This window comes from Ascidiella aspersa, chromosome 3 (assembly GCF_963924565.1).
Source record: "Ascidiella aspersa chromosome 3, kaAscAspe10.2, whole genome shotgun sequence".
In the NCBI taxonomy this organism is placed as follows: domain Eukaryota; kingdom Metazoa; phylum Chordata; class Ascidiacea; order Phlebobranchia; family Ascidiidae; genus Ascidiella; species Ascidiella aspersa.
Window position 1 is genome coordinate 23,184,023 of NC_139449.1, and position 19,857 is coordinate 23,203,879.

Below are 19,857 nucleotides of genomic sequence, written 5' to 3' on the forward strand. Positions count from 1 at the left end.
AAGTCGAGTTTCGAGATGGTCGCTTCTCTAAGAAAATGCGTGAAATCTTGTATCGTTGGGATTGCTTTGTTTGTGCTCGAATTTGTTGTAGCTAGGTTCAGTTTACCGAAATCCACAGTGACGTGATATTGGCTGCTCCCCTTCGCCACAAGATTTACGGGGCTTCCCAACTCCGACTCGATTAGTCTCTTTAAACCTTGTTTTTGGCAAGTATCGAGTTATTTATTTAGTGCTTTGAATTTTTCTGGGTATAAGCGTCTTGGTTTTCCTAGGAATGGTTTTCCAGAAGTCTCCAGCTTAATGGTACTTGTGTATAGGTAGCAAGTGGTAATCTGGCTATGGGTTTATCATTTCTCGGAAATAACTAATAATTCAAATCGTCGTTCAACCAAGCAGTGGTTCCAGTTGGTCCGTCTGTATGTAAATAAGTCATCCTCACTCGGGGCAACAATATAACATTTTAATATTATTGATTTTAACGTATTTAAGATTTGTTTAGAATAACGTAAGTTCTAGCGTTAGTTGCTCTGTTTAATTAAACGTTTGTACTCTCTCATTAAATAAAATAATATCGACAACGGCTTAAAATTCAAATTGTTATGGCTGACGCAAAAACGGATGGTATATTGAGGCTGGATTTAGAACGTCATTTATAAGTGGATAACTCAATCTAGGCCTTAATATTGCAGCATATAGTTTCAACTAGGGCTGCGGAGTCGTACGCGGGACTCGATAATCGAGTAAGACCACGTATAGCGTCGAAATATGAGTGTTTCCCACAATAACGGGAGTTAGTTTGGAATAGGCGTCTTGATGTCTGTGATTGAGTCAAATGCTATTTCTTCTTGTGTGATTTTTAAAAGTTTGAGTTTGTTTCGTTTCTCCTCGGGTTCCAATTGTTGTTTCCAGAAAAGTGTTGAATCATTTGCTTGTCAGATACGGTCGCTGCTGTCGCTGCTTTTTTCGCTGCTTTGCTTTGTCCACATAGGGGATTTCTTTCCGTCAGGTCTTTCGTTTTTAGGCTGGTTATTACTGCCCATTTCCACTTTGGGATTTTTTTTTAAATTCCTGTTCACTATAATGCTCTGATTTTCTAGTCCTTTATTTCACGTTCTCCTCTTATAATTCTCATAAGCTTTTGAGTAAAGTGTGATGTCTTTCTTTCTTCGCTTTGTTTTGTTAAATCTGTACATCTTTCTTGATTTCACATTGTGCGCACAATGTGCACTTGCGATATGTAAGCGAACCAAAATTGCACTATCGCTCAATGTGCAACTTACAATGTACCAGTGCACGTTATACAGTAAAAGAAATAACTTCATATTAAACGATTTTTCCGATTATGTTTATTGTATTGATAAGATCAAGTTATGCATGTTATCTTTCGTGCAATTCTTTTTATTATGATATATTTTCTATTTGAGTTCCAATTCTATAGATTTCCGATTATATGGAATAAATTGACTAAAAAAATAAGTTAGCAACTGGAGGTGACTAAACCTGCAAATTTAACCGTAAAACCTGTAAAAATATTTAAGTACAAATCTGCATGTCTGTCTGTTTTCAAGTTCGATGATAAAAAAGTGATCACGGAAAACAAAGTGTGTACCTTTTTAGCCACTTTCGGCGCACATGCCCATCAAGAGCACATTAAATTCACGTGAAGTGCGCATTAGGAGCAGATTTAGTGCACATTTGGTGTTTTGTTACGTGCACATTGTGCGCACATTGACAAACGCTAAGTTAAACATTCTATCTTTTTCTCGCTAAAATACGTCGAGTTAGGCGCAGTTAATGTTCCTCGCTGTTTGGTCTCTGCGTAAATATCCGCAGATTCTTAAAGGGAGGTATGTTGTGCGCGTTTCAAAGTCTCTATTTTTATGTAATGATAGTAAACGCAAAATTATGCTCTTCAGGCATACTCTAAGACAGTGGTTTTCAACCTTTTATAGCTTGCGGCATCACTCAGAATTAATGAATAGATTACGACACCCCTACAAGAATTTTTCCATCGGTAATTAGGTGTGACAATAAACGGAACTTTAACTAACCACATCAACTCTACTTAACGTTGGTTATATTTGTATTTATTCCACTCTAATCTTACACAAAAAAAAGGGTTGAGCAAAAATCAGATTCTTAAAGATTCTCGATTTATTTTTTTCGTCTGAAGTTAACGATTGCACACTAAGCAGTTTCGCAGCTGGCGCCTGACAGGATTATCGTGGTTTGCTTTGCGTCTAATTTTGCTGGACGTTAGTTTGGAGTTCTATGACGTCATACTGTCACTGTTTTATGACGTCATTATTCATTAACCTTAGACGGAAAATAGGGGAATTCCCTAAGTTGAAAATTCAGGACCCCCTTTTTGATTTTCTGGATACGTCCCTGACACCCCCCCTGGAAAATTTCTGCGGGCGCCTCTGTATGACAAGTGTACATTGTGATTCTATTTGAATAAGGTAACTGTTCCCTCGGACGCTTGCCTTTTTCTCTTGGGATCGACGCGAGCAGCAACAGAAAGTTTTTTCCTGTATTGAGCATTTGCGTTTTTTATTGTTGGCGTTAGGGGGCCCCTTAGCCCCACCGCCCAGAAAGGTTGCAGTGTGTAGTTTATATCTACTTTATTATACCTATTGTTATATTATTACTCTTATTGCTTACCTAGTCGAACTCTAACCTGCCCTTTGGCCTGGCCATAAGCCACTTTCTCTACTGTCCACTAGTGGACAGTGCCTAATCTTAACCCGTTTTAAACCTGTAAACTATAAATTTTGTCTGGATATAGTTTAACTTTTTTTGTACTTTTTTCGTCGCCAAAGCCTTTCGATTAAGTTTTGTGACGTAATTACGTTTTGTGACGTAATTGATTGGCTTTGATTGCCCCGCCGCGAGGGCAAAGCGAAGCCCTCGCCATTATTTCTTTCATATACTTCCTCTTAGTGTCTGCTTTTTCTTTGTACAGCGAAGCCCTTGTAAATTTTTTTGTGTGTATTGATCTTCGCCCTTATACGGCGAAGCCCTTTCTTTTTTTGTATACAAAGCGCCACCAAGCGCTTTCTTGATCAAAGCGGACTCACCTTAAGAGTTCAACCTTAAAGACTGTCTTAACCTATTATCCTCACACGAACCCTTCAAATCGATACAAAACGAAATACTAGGATGCCGCACATTAAGTCGACTCCACCAAGTATTTCAATTAGCATTCAACAACCTGACGCATAAGTTAAACATTCAACATGAACTACAACCGGGAAAATGTTTCTATTTCAACAACCAACTCATTAATCTCACCTGCATGGAACCACCCAAACCGCTCACCAAAATAACTTTAGTCCCGGTCCCGGGCGAATGGGAACTGGAACATCTGCAGGAAATAGTAAATTTTTTTAATTGGGGAACACTTAAAAAAAATCACACCCTGCACCCACCGTAACTTCCCCCATATTCGCAATGGTTTTTACCATTTGTTTATGGAGAAGATAAACATGGAACGTATCCTGGACGAGGTTGTCATCTTCGGGAACAGGGTCCGTATACTAAAACCAGGCCAAAATCAAGGACCCCCAGAGTGTCGTAAATGTGGTAAACGGGGCAACTGGGCCAATATATGTCAAACCGGTTTTCGCGCACCACCCACTATCACATCCCCATCGTCAATGGGCAAAATTCCCTCCAGCTCAGCCAAACAGAACAGATCCAAAACATCCTCCAAGTAAGAGACACTCGTGAAAAAAACAAGTCAAATGGTTCCGCGTGAGAACGCCAAAAATCCCCGGCCATGAACCCTTTCGAAAATTACGTGAAGGAAAACGGACACCGAATGTTCACCATTGGAACAACCCCCCCCCCCCCCCCACAGCCAACGGCGAAAAACCTAACCCACCCGGCACAAACAATAAAGCACCCTCACCTCGATCTTCGCCGTCGCAACGACCGTCAACGCCGCCGCCACCTCCACCTAAATCGGACATCACGGCCACAAGACCCAGCCCATTTAAACGACCAGGATAATGACCAACCTCTTCTCCGACTCCTTTCAACCTCTTCTCCGACTCTTCCTCTTCATCTGGTGAATTCTTCATGTCCGAGACGTCAGAACGGGCGGACCACTCTTCAGTTTCTTCGACAGTTGCAACACAACAAAACGATACGGAAACTCCCACACACCAAAAACTAACAAAATTACAACTCAAAGATTTATAAATGAAACAATTAAAAGCGAAAATACAAGAAGAAAGGGAAGAAGAACCTCTAACCAAGGAAACCCAATCGCACTTACCAGAAGACGAGGAATTCACTTCAACTCCAACATCTAAGCGCGACAGAAGCCCCGGATCCTCTAAAAACAAAAAAAGAAACAACGTCAAAAATCAAAATCTGGATCTCCGTCACAAACATCCGTCTTCTCACCTCCGTATCTAGATCCAAAATCGGGTTTTTCAAACAACACCGTAATATGAATGTAGTCCGGCTCTCTCCCCCGTAGCTCTTTTCTCTCCGCACCTGGAACAAATTAACAAACGTACATTAAATATACAAGGAATTAGGACAAAATTAGGACAAATTGTATTATTAAAATAGGCAGATAAACTAAATGTTACTTGCACCTATTTTTCAATAATTTAAATTATTACCATAATACAGGTATGTAAAAAGTCGGTATCTGTAACAATAACTTAGACATCCTCACCCTGCAGGAGACAAATCAATTCAACCAACCAAATTTTAACAACTGGGCCCAAACAAACCATCTGACATCTCACGCCAACATTCAAATCACCCCAAAAGTAAAAGGCACCGGTACCGTTTTTCTCGTAAATCAAAACATAACACAGAATTACCAAATTACCCATAAAATTATTGAACAAAATAGAATTCACTGTTTAGAATTGCTTAACCAACAAAAAAATTATAATCATCAATACAAAGACACCAACAAATAATACAAGAACTGAAAAAAATTGACGCCAAAAAATATCAAGTACACAAAATAAGATCTCGAATAAAAATATAGGAGCATATACCAACTTAAAAACGAACTGAACATACAACCACACAACCGGATCAAATCAAAAGCATCATACATAAATTTTACTCTAATCTTTGGGAAAAAACAACCAGATAAACCACTTAGAGCAAAAAAAAAACCTAGACCAATTGGGAAATACCAACGATTACAAATCCCCTGAACAAAACGTAGATCCCTACCCGTTTTTAACCAAAAATGAAATAATATTAGCTATCAATTCTTTAAATAATAACTCCACTCATGGCTCTGACGGACTCACCAACACTTCTAATCCTCGACCTAACCGATTTATACACAAACAATTTTGTCCAAAAATAAATGACTAACAACATGAAATTGGCGATTACCAAATTGATTCCGAAAAAAGGCGACTTAAATTTAATCAAAAACTGGAGACCCATTTTACTTTTGAATACAGATTATAAAATTTTAAGCAAAATAATTTCAAACAAATCTAGACCAATGCAGGAAATTCACTACAACATAAATTCGGCTATAGAATTCAGTAAAGAAATAACACATACTGCATATTATAAAATCTAAGATAAGTCCTGTAGCGTTTGTAAAAAACAGTTACATTTCTAGAGGGCCAGTTTTGGAGACGGGGATGTGAACATTTTTTGCACAATGTGCGCAAAAATGTACACGCCAAAATGTGCAAAAATGTGCGCACATTTCAAAATAGCTTGAAAAAAGTGCGCACTTTTCTTTAACAATGTGCGCACATTTAGAACTGTCTTCAAAAATGTGCGCACATTTTGAACTGCCTTAAAAATGTGCGCACTTTTTTAACAATGTGCGCAAAAATGTGCACGCCAAAATGTGCAAAAAATGTGCGCACATTTTAAAATAGCTTGAAAAAAGTGCGCACTTTTTTTAACAATGTGCGCACATTTTTCACAATGTTGGCACATTTCAAAATGCCTTCAAAATGTGCGCACATTTTTAGGTTAGAGTTAGTTAGGGTTAAACTTAGAGTACATTTTTTCATTGTTAAAAAAAAGTGCGCACATTTTAGAAGGCAGTTCAAAATGTGCGCACATTGTTAAAAAAAAGTGCGCACGAATTCCTCGTCTTCTGGCACATTTTTTGCACATTTTGGCGTGCACGTGCAAAATACCGCCACGTCCCCTGTTGCAGTTTTGTCTAGGCTTTGCCAGGTATTATAGGACACATTACGACGTGGCTGAGTTTTACGTGTATGGCTTATGCCAACAGAACTGTCTATCCATAATGTGCCGTGTATAAACTAGAGTAGACCATGGGATTGTGTAATTATTGGCAATGAATTCAGTAAGGGTTTCCTATGTGTACTATCTTAAACCTAATTATGACGGCTACTAGGAAGTAATGTTTTGATTAGATTGCAGCACTATCTCATGATGCAATACTGACGTTTCAGAAAAAACGTAACAGAACATTTATGTTGTAAATTTTTAAAATAAATATTTTTGGTTATAAAACGCGATTTGGTTGCGATACATAAAAAATTTAATTTTAAGGAACTCATCCTGTGTTTAGAACTAAAATGTAAAAACTCAAAATGAACTTCCGCATATTAGCGTCCGATATGCATGCATACTAGCGCACTGTTGCCTTTTTCTGTTGCATTCTTTACTTAAACAGCTTTGTAACTTCAATTGCTTTACAAATCGCTTATGAGCTTCCAACAGGTCGTTTTAAGAAAGTCAGGACAATTAAAAGGAATTAAAATCTGACAAAAATGTTGAAGCCAAATATGTTGAAGTCGGCTAAAAAGATTTTCACGGAATTATCAGCACAGAAGGAAGTTCAGGTATGTATCAAATCTACACAGTACGGTGTGCTTATTTAGGAAGAAATAAAGCAACTAAATAAAAAGGTCGTTATATTTTTTGTATCCGTTAGTCCATTATAAAATCGAAGCAATACACTAAAAAAATTTAGTTTATCTATTAAAATGCTGCGCGACAGGCGTGGCGTCGGCTATAGGCTTAGTTTACATTGTGCCTTAATGGCTCAATTGCCGTGCCTAAACGATATAGATAGAAATAAAAAAATGACATCATTTACATTTTAAAACCTAATATTGCGTCCAAATGCAGAAACTATGCGGACAATGGCTACAGAAACATACGAGAAGTCAACACACAGCGGAAACAATTGACGTAAGTGTTGTTTTTATCACTGTTTAAAAATTCCTATTGGCTAAAACTATCTGACAAAGCCTGGTTTTGTATATTAGGTTTATCTGTTGTAACTTTAACCTAAAAAAACAATATTAGTTTCTTCCCAAACCCATTTGTTGGATCCCAAACTACGAGATATATTCTGAAACTGTTTTAGTTGCAAATTCAGACACGCATTTGGATAACCATAGCACAATATACCGAACGTTTCCATAGTGCAAGATTTTTGTGTTCCTGAAAAGTAGGCTAATTATTAAAACATTCAGCTTTTTAATGCGTTTGTGTGGCTTTTACAGATGCTTACCTCCAAGTCAATTGTATAAAACAGTTGTAACAAGGCAACAAATTGCGTTCCTATCTTTTTGGTTATACCCAGTAAGGTTTGTTTTCGCGTTAAAGAAGAAATTGGTAATCCACAATCTAGTAATCCACAAATCTTGATGGTGGAAATGTGTGACTCCACGAATCAACTTCTATATAGTCGTAAAACAAAGGTTATTTTCATTGTAATGTTGCACCACATTTTATTCTCTGCTTGACGGCTTCTCACTGACCGGATGTCGCACTCGAGTTAAACATTAGTATTTATTATTATCAGGCCGTGTGTCGCAAACGCCAACACTAAGCTCAATCTGTAGCACAACGGCTAGCGCGTACGCCAGCGGCTTGGTCATTAAAACAACTGCAGAGCACCACACCAATCTCAAAACTAGATCGCCAGGGTTCTTTGGTTTCAGCAGTTGCCAAAACTAAGGAATTGTTCTTTATCATAAAAACAAAGGCGAAAAACAATGATTGGTCACAGGGGCACCCGCAGAAAATTTTCCAGGGGGGGGGGCAATCAAGGGCGTAACCAGAAAATCAAAAAAGGGTCCTGAATTTTCAACTTAGGGAATGCACCTATTTTTCGCCGGATGTTAATGAATAATGACGTCATTAAAACAGTGACAGTATTACGTCATAGAATGGTGATTGCAAGACGTGATAGAAAAAACCCAGAAACAGCCAAATACGTCCAGCAAAAGCGAACATGTGCGTCGTCGACAATCCTGTCAGGCGCCAGCTGCGAAATCACGGTGTACAATCGTTAACTTTAGGCAAAAAAAAAACCAAGACCTTAAAATATGTGTGTTTAATTGTGGTAGAATCATACATAATTCGACTATCAGCAGCGCAGTTTTCAAGTTCCATGAACGGAACTAGCGCTAAATTACAAGCAATCCTTTCACCACTTGCAATACTAAACGAAGATCGTTTTTACCGGGTGTTATTATGCCACGATTGGTGCAACATCTGCGCCGAGCTGTGTTCCAAGTCAGCTAAATTACAAGCTGTGGTTGAGGGAAAATAAGTCGTGTCCATTGCATACTTAGCACGTGGCCTTAGAGTATGCTTGAAGAGCATAATTTTGCGTTAACTATCATTACTTAAAAATTTATACTTTAAAACGCGCACGACAGTCACCATTATACCTCCTTTTAAGAATCTGTTTCATTTAAACAAATGTCGATGTTACACCAACATCGGATATTAGCGCAGAGACCGAACAACGAGAAACATACTGCGTATAACTTGACGTTTTTTAGCGAGAAAAAAAGGTTTGACTACCGTTGTCAATTGTCGAATACATACTTGCTAATCAGTCAACCTAAACCAGCGCTTCTCAACCAGTGGGGCCATAAGAACATTTGAGGTGGGCCACACATCAATTTAAAAAGCTAGATTTAGTTTCATTTGTGTCATTTTATTTCATTTTAAAGGAATAATGGTTTGGGAGGATTTAAAAAGGAATGTAAATTTATTGTTCAGCCGCAAGTAGCTCACTAATGCACGGTTGATTAAATAATCTGTTTTGAAATATATTCTGCTGTGTTTTGTTCTAAACCTATTTTAAATTTTTTTCTTTCATAAAAATTCTATTGGGCCACGGAATTTTTTTGCAAGATAAATGGGACACGAAAGAAAAAAAGGTTGAGAACCACTGACCTAAACAAATAACGAAAGAGAAAAACTATCCAGCGTTTACGTTCGACCAAACTAAAGACGAAAAACGGCGTTTTGCGCTCGATTTTGGCTTCGCATTAGATTAAGACGTGTGACCCAATTACTTAAAAAGCACGCCGCTTCGAACAGTTTGTTAAACCATGACAAAAACGAACCAAAAACGATAATATCACTTACAAAAAGGGGTGGTAAGAACTCCCGCTACCACTGGATACGACACCGGGGGCAATGGATAGTGTATATTATTTCCCCCCCCCCCCCCTTGCCCCCCCCTGCGGGCGCCCATGATTGGTCATGAGTGGAAATGCAAAAGTAGAAAGACAACAGAATAAAATGAGATATGAAGTGACTTAACAAAGCAAGGCAAAGTTAAATAAAGCAACCTAAAATATAATTTTGCATTAAAATTATATACCTAAATAGTGACAGGCTATTACTACACCCGTCCTTGCACTATTACTCATCTTGTGCGATGTAATTACCGGTCATCATTACATCACATTCCCATACAAATACGATCATCTGGTCATAGACGTACGTACAATTTGTTCTTCATAATCTTGCCAATGCGAAAGCAATACAGTTTGAACTTTTTTAAAATACACAAATGTTTGTTTGCACGTTATACATCCGCCTAAACAAGTTTTTGAACTGCCAGTAAGGGCTAAGTGGGCTTTAGGTCATGGCCCAATCAGGGGCACCCGCAGAAAATTTTCCAGGGGGGGCAATCAGGGGCGTAACCAGAAAATCAAAAAGAGGGGTCCTGCATTTTCAACTTAGGGAATTACCCTTTTTGTCTGACGTTATTGAATAATGACGTCACAAAACAGCAACAGTATGACGTCATAGAATGGTGATTGCAAGACGTGAGAAAAAAACTAATCAGAAACAGCCAAATACGTCCAGCAAAAGCGACCACGTGCGTCATCAACAATCCTGTCAGGCGCCAGCTGCGAAATTACGGTGTGCAATCGTTAACTCAAGCGAAAAAAAAACAAACCAAGACCGTGAAATATGTGTGATTAATTGTGGTAGAATCACACATAATGCGACTATCAGCAGCGCAGTTTTCATGTTCCATGAACGGCACGAGCGCTAAATTACAAGCACGTCTTTCACCACCTGCAATACTAAACGAAGATCGTTTTTTCCGGGTGTTATTATGCCACCATTAACATCTGCGCCGAGCTGTGTGAAAGTCAGCTAAATTACAAGCTGCGGTTGAGGGGAAATAAGTTGTGTCCATTGCACACTTAGCACGTGGTCTTCGAGTATGCTTAAAGAGCATAATATTGCGTTAACCATCATTACTTAAAAATAGAGACTTTGAAACGCGCACGACAGTCGCCATTATACCTCCTTTTAAGAATCTGCTTCAGTCAAACAAATGTCGATGTTACACCAACATCGGATATTAGCGCAGAGACCGAATAGCAAGGAACATACTTCGTTTAACTCGTTTTTTAGCGAGAAAAAAAGAAAGAAAGGTTTGACTTAGCGTTGTCAATTGTAGAATACACACTTGCCAATCAGTCAACCTAAACAAATAAGAAATAACGAAAGAGAAAAACTTTAAGCGTTTACGGTTGACCAAACAAAAGACGAAAAACGGCGTTTTGCGCTCGATTTTGGTTTCGCATTAGATTAAGACGGGTGACCCAATTCCTTAAAAAGCACGCCGCTTCGAACAGTTTGTTACGATGACAACGAACAAAAAACGATAATATCACTTACAAAAAGGGGTGGTAAGAACTCCCGCCACCCTGGATACGCCACTGGGGACAATGGATAATATTTTAAACTTCATAAGTAATACATATTACACTTATAAATAATAGTAATAATCGCATTTTAAAATTCCAGGGACGGCAAGTGCCCCCCCCCCCCACTTGCCCCCACGAGCGGGCGCCCATGGGCCCAATCTAAAACTACACGCTTCGCACGGTCCTCTGTCCGATTTTAATATCCCAAGTATGCAATCCATATTATGACATGTTACACCAGTGGTTCTCAAACTGGGGTCCGCGGTCCTTTTGGGGTCCGTGAGACAATTTTCTGGGACTGCGAAGCACCTAACAAAAAATCAAAACGACGCTCCTGAAGAAGAAAACCTCTTGTGCAAAAAAAATTCGGAAAACTTACTTCTCCAAAGCAAGCTGATTAGTTGTTCATTCACGTCATTGTACACTTTGAGTTGAATTGTCCATTGTGACGTCATAGTATTGCATTGTGCTAATGAGAGTTAAGTTTTTACAGCTTGCTGCGCTGTCACTGTGAGCCGGTCACGGTTTTAAAACTGTTCGTGATTGATTCACTCAAATAAAGTGATTTGTTAGAGGTTAACATAGCCGAGCTGATAGCAAAGAAGCAAGTGCACCCATCCCATTGATACCATCAAAAACAAATGTTATTTTGTGTATATTTTTAAGGGACCGTGAGTAATCTAAAAAGTTGCTTAGGGACCGTTGCGCAATTTTTCTAAAAAGTTTGAGAAACACTGTGTTACACGGTGTGAACTGATGAACTTTATGAACCGCATTTTCGGTAAATGAAACTATAAACGCTGTATTTAGAGAAATACGTGAATGTATTTTATATACCTAACACGAAAAGTGTTGCCAATTTAAATTAAACAAACTCTTTTTCATCGAGCTTTGCGCAATTAGACTGGAATTATATGCAACTTGCGTACGATTTGGCTCAAGAACAACCGTTTAAAATTATTTGTTGTATGGCGCAACTTTGTGCCTTCTAAGCACTTTTATGCCCCCGTTAAACAAAAATCTCAGATCCGCCCTTCAATGTAGTGTTGTAGTGTGTACTTTTATAGCTTAAGTTTATTTGCTGCCAGTGTGTACCCTCTGTATTATGCCAACAATGTAACCGGTCTCCTAACGGCTAACCTAGAAGTTGCAAAGTAAATAACACTGTTTTGTTTATCAAAGTACACGTAGTGTTTGACCTAATTAACATTTAAAGTTCGTAAATTCATAGTTTGACTTAATTGGCCCTTGTAGGAACTTTAGGTCATAAAACATACAACTTGTGCTCGATCCGCCAATATTAATAATATAGTTATCTCTATCATGTTTAAATCAGCCTGGTCCAAACCGGCTTGCGTGCCTAATGTGGCTAATCCAAGTCAAATTATTATTGTGAAAAGTTCCACATTTCCAGTTTATTTGTGAAAAGTTCAAAGGTGCCCTTTGGCTGAGAAGATTTCCTCAAAACGCAAACCTACCAAAAAGTAAATTGAGATTCTCATAATTGAAACTAACCTAAGAAATGTTTTAAGGTTGTACCAAAAATATATATATTTGCCTCTTCAGTCAATTATCCCTAAGTACTTCAAGTCAAGTCATTTATTGAAGAATGACTTTTATATTAAATCGGACCGAAATAAGAACAACATCATCATCGGAATAAAACACAGTTCGTAAAAGGGCCAAAAAAGGACTAATACATAGCCTATAGTCGTAAAAACGTCTAAATCTGTAAAGTAAGGACTAAATGGCCATAATCAGGTATATACAACTTATTACCTAATCCAAACCCCACCACTAAGTGCATCACTAATCCCCTTAATAATTTTAAACCTAACCCAATTTCTAACCTCTATACTACCAATAAGCACAAACAGGGTTAAAACATTTGGGGGGAAACATTGGCCCAAAACATTGGCCACTAACGGCACGGTCAAACTAGGACATCCAAACGTCGACACAAAAACGGCCGATGCCAGACCTTGTCCATACAGTTTTAGGCATTTTTTGGCCATTTGAGCCTAATTACGACGAACCTATTACGTATTTTGACAAGTTTAGGCGTTATTTAGACGATTTAAGTTTTATTCTGTCGTGGATATTATTATGTATTTGGTCTTAATGGTATGGTATTATAAATTATTCTACTTTTGTATTGTTGCCTTGCTGGTCGTATTGTATGTTTCCCTCAAATCACAAGTCATTACAACACTGAAAACAACACTGAAAATATAGACTTATGTCAATACAACGCTAAACATTAGATTAGACCACAATTGCCAACCATACTCTAGAAATGATTTCCGGCATTGTACAACACTAATGTTGCAACAACAAATGCTTTTTATTGGACCTTTTGAAAAATTGGAATACCGCATCTAAAAAACAATTAGGAGACACAATGGTTAAGATCGGCGCCGCCTATAATAGCAGTATGAACTTTTAGTTCACTATAGCGTCGCAAAAAGGATCAACCATCTTAATCCGTTGGTTTATTTTGTTCTAGTTTAATTTGAGGTCGCTGTAGTTAGCTACGCAAAAGTGATGATTTTTTCTTAAATTGTTTGATTAGGTTCAGTTTAGCAGTAGAAACCAATATATAAATAAAAAAACAAAATATTTTGCTCTTCTGCGTTGGTTTAAAAAGCACTATACAAGAGGTATTGTTTGCGTTCTCTGTTATAGGTCGCATCATCTCCCGTGTGTTCCTACAACGAATGGGATCCATTGGAAGAGGTGATTGTAGGAAGACCAACCGGCGCATGTGTTCCCAAGCTCACCGTGGAAGTAAAGGTATTGGCTAAAGTGATACCAGTTTGCAACCACCAATGCACGATACAAACACATACGTGTTCAACTGTGATCTAGCTCTATGCGTACTAAAGTCGCCTTTTGGCCAACGATAACGGCTTACTTAACATAGTACAATATGCAATCAAATGTTGTACAAACAATAATTATGTTGTAATCACTAAAAAATCATCGGTTTTAACACTCTAAATAGACTTTTGTCGTCTTTTCGAACAGGCGAACACCAATCCTATGTACTGGCCGTTTTACCGCAAACACGGGGGAAGACCGTTTCCTGAAGAGCACGTGAGAAAGGCCCAAGAGCAGATCGAAGAAATGTGCAACGTCCTACGGCACGAGGGAGTGATTGTGAGGCGACCCGATGTGGTCGACTGGAGCCAAGAATACGTAACTCCTGACTTCAAGTCACAAGGTGTTAAAAATATAGACGCTTATGCATGGTCGAGGTATATCGGTGCTTTTTAGACTTTTTTGCGTCCGTGGTACAGCGAAAAAGTCAAAACAAATTCGTTTGCACGTTTCTTGCATACTTAATTTGCAATACAAATAGATTATTATTTTCCAAAATTAAAAAAACGCGGCACTCTTTTGGCACGCAAGTGTGCCGCGTCATAAAGTTTGATAATTGCTGAACCATATAAGCCGTAGTGTAGTAGAAGTGGCAAATCTTGACAGAGGGAAGCCGCCCTTATACTTCAACACTAATGTTTGCTAACTTCAACTTCGTCAAGTATTTTTTTACTTCGCACGAATATGATATTAGAGTATATTTTAGACGGATTAAGTAAATCTTTCTCAGTCGGCGTCATAGATATTTTGCAACTTTTTAATTTAAAGGTACGATTTTTTTTTTAACTGGATAAAGTTAATATCCGTTTCCTGAAAAAAAAATTACTACACTATTCTATATGACTACAGAGCTCCCAGGGGACCCTGCAAAATGCAATAACGTTTATGAAATATAGCGAGTGTATAATGTTTTAAAAGTAGAGCGATTATATCGCGTTAGCCAAAAACGGCAAAATTTTGTGAAAATTTACATTTTAGGTCAAAATTATTTCAATTCCGGATCGTTTAGAAAAATTATCGAAAAGAAAAAATTCGCATTTGTATAACACACATGGTTGACTTTCATACTACAGACCATAGGCTTATCGTATACGATCGATTATAACTAAAGCGATTATTGGCGAAACTTATATGTTAGGTCAAATTAGTCAAAATCGAAATCGATTAAAAGTGCACATAAATCTTTTGTAAAATTAAAAAAAACTATAGTTAGCTTTTTGAAACTTTCGTTCAGTTAAAATTAATTAACAAAATTAGTTTCGAGTTATATTAAACGTCATTTAACCTGTATTATATCTTCATTATAGCAATATACGGTGTACACGAGCTTGCAGAATTAACCACCAAGGCCTAGTTTATCGCATTAAGTTTAGGTGGAACTCGACATTTTTTGCATTATATAGTTGTTTATCTCTGATTTGGACAAATGTACTGAACAGTATTTGCTTACTAATTTCGCTTATATGTAATGTAAAAATCATCAATATTAATGTAAAAATCATCGCGGTTCGTGCTAATGCTATTTGATTTTCCACCATGTGTTGAGTTAGGCCCTTTTGAGAAAATATTTTAGGCCAGACGCCGCTGTGCAAAGCATGGCCTTTTTCCCTCTTTAAATATAAATATGGCCCTATACTAATAACAATTTTGCCGACAAAAAGTAATAACCGTAAAAATTTCCTGGATTTAAACTTTTATATTACACCTTTACGTCACCCCAGCACGCTATAGCGCAACATGAACTCTATAAAATGCTGTTTATTTCAAATTATTGAAACTATCGATAACGTCTTGAATATTTTGCCGTAAACTGTATCACGTTATGCGGTAACTTTTTGACGTCATGTTTGAAAATTTTGGCGTTTTCTAACAAACATATTGTTGTGCCTGTGGTTTAATCGGGATACACATATTTTGCCCGTCGGTATAAAGGTTGCACGTCCCCATTCTAATCGACTCATTTTAAAAAATATTTTTTTGGAAAAAAAATCCATCTCAAAGATTGCATTATTTGATTTAAAAAAAACTGAGCTTGCCATCGATTCATACAATTTATTAGGTATTTTAGTCTGTCGTTACCAATAAATCAAGAAAACAACCATCAGCAAATCCGTCGGTGTACACTGGGATATGTTTATGGCCATTCGTGGCTGAATTGCTGTAATAGAAAATTGCATTTTATATCAGGGGTGAGAGTAAAACGATTTTCTTACCAGAACGATAGAACAATTTCTTACAAAGTTACGTCATAACGAGACGTCTAAAACGATAGCCTAAGGAAAACCCAAGGTTATCGTTGGATATCATGCACAATTATGCAACTGATATATTAATCTTATAAAAGTCAAGGATATGGCAGGATGGCCTGGTTAAAAGGCACATGGTCTAGAGAAAACTACATTTACCGATATGGCGTATCTACAAAAACTTATTTTACTATAACGCCGTTTCCGGACTGTTCCATCGGGTAATAATTAAAGAAATAAATATTGAATAGAAATTGTAAACAACATTTAGCTGACTTTGAGATCAATGCGGCTAAATTACGCATATTTCTGTCTTACAGGATTATATTCGGCTATGCCCAGAGACATACTTATCGTGATCGGTGAAGAGATAATCGAAGCGCCAATGGCGTGGCGTTCACGATTTTTCGAATACCGAGCTTACCGCTCCCTGATGAAGGAATATTTTAAAGGTGGTGCGATGTGGACAACAGCCCCTAAACCCCTAATGTCTGATGGGCTGTACGATCAGGTGGTCACCTGTTCGCAAACTTTAAGAACATACTTTTTTTATATTAGGCTGGGATGTGTTGGTGCTACCCAGCTTATATTTTCGCAGACACCTTTATCGTATGCAAACATCAAGTGTGCATGTTACAGTAAATAGGAAATAATAGTCTTGTTTTTGTCTTTTACGAATAAAGTAAATAGAAAATGTTGAAAACAATAGTTGTTTTAATAGAATGTTTTTATATGGGTATATTTAACATATATGTTAAAATACAAAGCGTAACTGCATCTGCTCTTAAGGATTATCCAATAGAAAGCGTAGAAAGCAGACATAAATTGGCGCACAAGGGACAATTTGTGACTACAGAATTGGAGCCTTGTTTCGACGCAGCCGATTTCATGAGATGTGGAAGGGATATATTCGTTCAGAAGAGCCAGGTATACTTATAAAAAATCAGTTCCTGACATATAACAGCAACCCGGTTTATTTGCATTTTTTAAATAAACCGCAAATCATTACTTTTTGGGGGGGGGAAATAAAAAAATATTTCCGGCTTTTCGACAAATAGTTTTTTAGGCAGTATAACGCTTGTTTACTGTAAACAAAAATATTGTTACCTAAATATTATCAAATCCTTGTTTTTTTTACCAACAACAAAATCTCACACACGTAAACGAATGCACAACTAAGATGGTTTAAGCAGTGGTTCTAATTTTTTTTAATTTGCGGCACAGTAAAAAAAGAAACAATATTCACATATTTTACCAACTACCTTAAGCGCGGCTAGCATTAGGAACAACATATATACTAAGTAATAGCTTTGCGTGAAAGCTCTGTATGTGTTGACCAAAGTGTCGTTCTTGAAAACAAAATGTTTGCCAACTGAAGGCAGATACAGGCAATCTGTCTGCGCTTTGTGCATAAGTTCGGCTGGACCACGATTCATTAAGTTGGCATTGTTATGATGTCTCGTTGTTGAGTTTCCTAAAAGGCTCGTCAGACGTTAAAGGCTTGCGCGAGACGGCATTTTTTGTAGGTCACACCTAAAAGATTTACACATCTCCCAACATAATGATTACAGTAAGCTGACAGGGACTTTATCGAGCTGTAGCCTACCCCTAGGAATACCGACAAACAATATTAAGATTTTTTGTCATCAGGAGAAGACATACACAAATATAACACAGATTTATTATTATAAATATAGACAAAAGAATTATTTTTTACAAAGGAATATAATAGAATTCTCTAGTGAATATTTGGGTCTCAAGACTTTAAGACTACCAATTTTAGGTCGCGCCAAAAAGTACTTGCGGACACCTGGAATAGTATACCGCGGCACACAATTTGAGAATGACTGCTCAATGCGCCTAACCAACTTAATTTTTCTGTCCAATTAATTACCTCCGTGAGAGTTGGTCAACCACCAACTATGGGTCATTCTATTTGGGTACCAAACACTGTTGTTTTATGGTCAGAAATAAATAACCTACTTTCTTGCGTCATGATTTTATTTCGCAATGGTTTGCGTACTCGAAGAGTTCAAAGTACAGCAGTCAGCTATTGTGGTACGTGAGTGTTCATCACCCACATTTGTAATGATCACATAGCCTTTGGTTAAACACACAGCAGTGAAACTGGTTTGCAAAACATTCCTATCAATTCCGCAACGTTTTATCTGTTGGAGCGGTTTCTCGTAGGAGCGATTGATGCTACATTCACGGAACCCCTTCTTATCACATATTCGCAAGCCTACTATATTCCACTACTTTTAACTCGAACTGACCTTTGATACTTAAAGTTACATTTCAATTTATTTAACCTTACATTTAATTTCAAACGTTGCTCGTGAATCTACTTTAAGAGAAAGTGGCAAATAGAGCAAACTAAAAAGTAGATTCTGCATGATTTGAATACCACCTTTTGCAAACATTGTATGTTTCTTGCCTCATTGTTACGCCAACGTAACCATTTGATGGACCACTTTTTTGTTTTAGACTGATGTAAAATAGGATTGTATTGATTTAAATATGTCATATGCGGATATTTTTGCAATGATAAGCTCGCTTACCGTCGATCTCGATCGTCATCTGGTGTCGGTTCTTTTTTCGTGTAACAACATATATCGTTTGGTCCCTTAAAAAGTTGGTTGCATATTAGGCCATAACTAAACATAAGTTATAACCGCTGCATTTTTTAAATGTCGCAATTTGAACTATATTACTTGACCATTTGCAGGTAACGAATCAATTTGGAATAGAGTGGATGAAAAAGCATATCGGCTCCAACTATAAAATTCATCTACTCCAGTTTAAAGACCCCAATCCAATGCATATCGATGCCACATTTAACGCAGTTGGTCCTGGTCTGGTTATCACCAATCCGGACCGGCCTTGTCTACAGGTAACAAAGAAAACTTTTGAGAGCTCGTAAAATTGGCACAACCGTTAAAAGTTTTGAGGTTTTGTTGGGATTGAATGATGCGCCAAATCTTTTCATAATAATAGTCGCAATTTGAGTTAACCCACGTTTGCCTTCCACAGAAAGATATGTTCTTAAAGGCTGGTTGGAAGTTAGTGGAAGCTGCTAAACCTGTTATGCCAGACGGTAAGTTAACAAATACATGATATAACTTGGTGTGGTAAATGTTATACATTTAAACGGAAACTTTTTTCTATACGGTAATGTAAGAGACTGACCCAAGTATTTTTCCCAAAGTTAAATCCCTGTCGCAGTTTTGTTTTCGAGAAACTTCGATTACTGACAAAAATGTATAAGTAGCTATACAAACTTCGCAGATCACCCACTTTGGATGTCTTCTAAATGGTTAAACATGAATGTTTTGATGTTAGACGAAAAGAGAGTCATGGTTTGCAAACACGAAATACCAACACAGAAAATGTTCCGAAGCCTTGGTATGTGTCAAATAATAGTAGAATACTTCGATTTATTTATCAGGGTGGTAATGACTTAATTCAATGACTTTCACAGTGCAATTAACTCACTGCTTTTAAATGGTACAAGTAATAATTTAAGATTTCGTTAGTTGTAAATCAAGGTATAATTGGACCAGTTTACTTGGTCAGATATAGACGTTAATTAGGAAACAAATGTTGAATTGTATTTTTTTTTTAGGTATTACCCCAATACCAGTGGATATAAGGTTTGCCAATTCGCTTGGCGGAGGATTTCACTGCTGGACTACCGATGTGAGAAGAAAGGGGACACTTGAATCGTATTTTTGAATACGTACTTCAGTTCATCTAGTAGTTCC

General features: G+C 37.5%; 1 protein-coding gene across 1 annotated transcript; it reads left to right on the top strand.

Moving 5' to 3' along the window:
• The first annotated feature begins 13,667 nt into the window (after positions 1-13,667).
• LOC146160941 (glycine amidinotransferase, mitochondrial-like) lies at positions 13,668-19,828 on the top strand. Its single transcript, XM_083383810.1, has 8 exons — positions 13,668-13,760; positions 13,995-14,190; positions 16,414-16,604; positions 16,883-17,020; positions 18,822-18,986; positions 19,127-19,190; positions 19,382-19,498; positions 19,719-19,828. The coding sequence occupies exons 2-8, from the start codon at positions 14,010-14,012 to the stop codon at positions 19,826-19,828; spliced, it is 966 nt and encodes a 321-aa protein (XP_083239936.1). The 5' UTR covers positions 13,668-13,760; positions 13,995-14,009.
• The last annotated feature ends 29 nt before the right edge of the window (positions 19,829-19,857 follow it).

Coding starts and splice junctions, on each gene's coding strand:
- LOC146160941 (XM_083383810.1), top strand. CDS start 14,010: ATGTACTGGCCGTTTTACCGCAAACACGGGGGAAGACCGTTTCCTGAA. Junction 17,021..18,821: donor TATTCGTTCAGAAGAGCCAG/GTATACTTATAA, acceptor GACCATTTGCAG/GTAACGAATCAATTTGGAAT. Junction 19,499..19,718: donor GAAAATGTTCCGAAGCCTTG/GTATGTGTCAAA, acceptor TTTTTTTTTTAG/GTATTACCCCAATACCAGTG.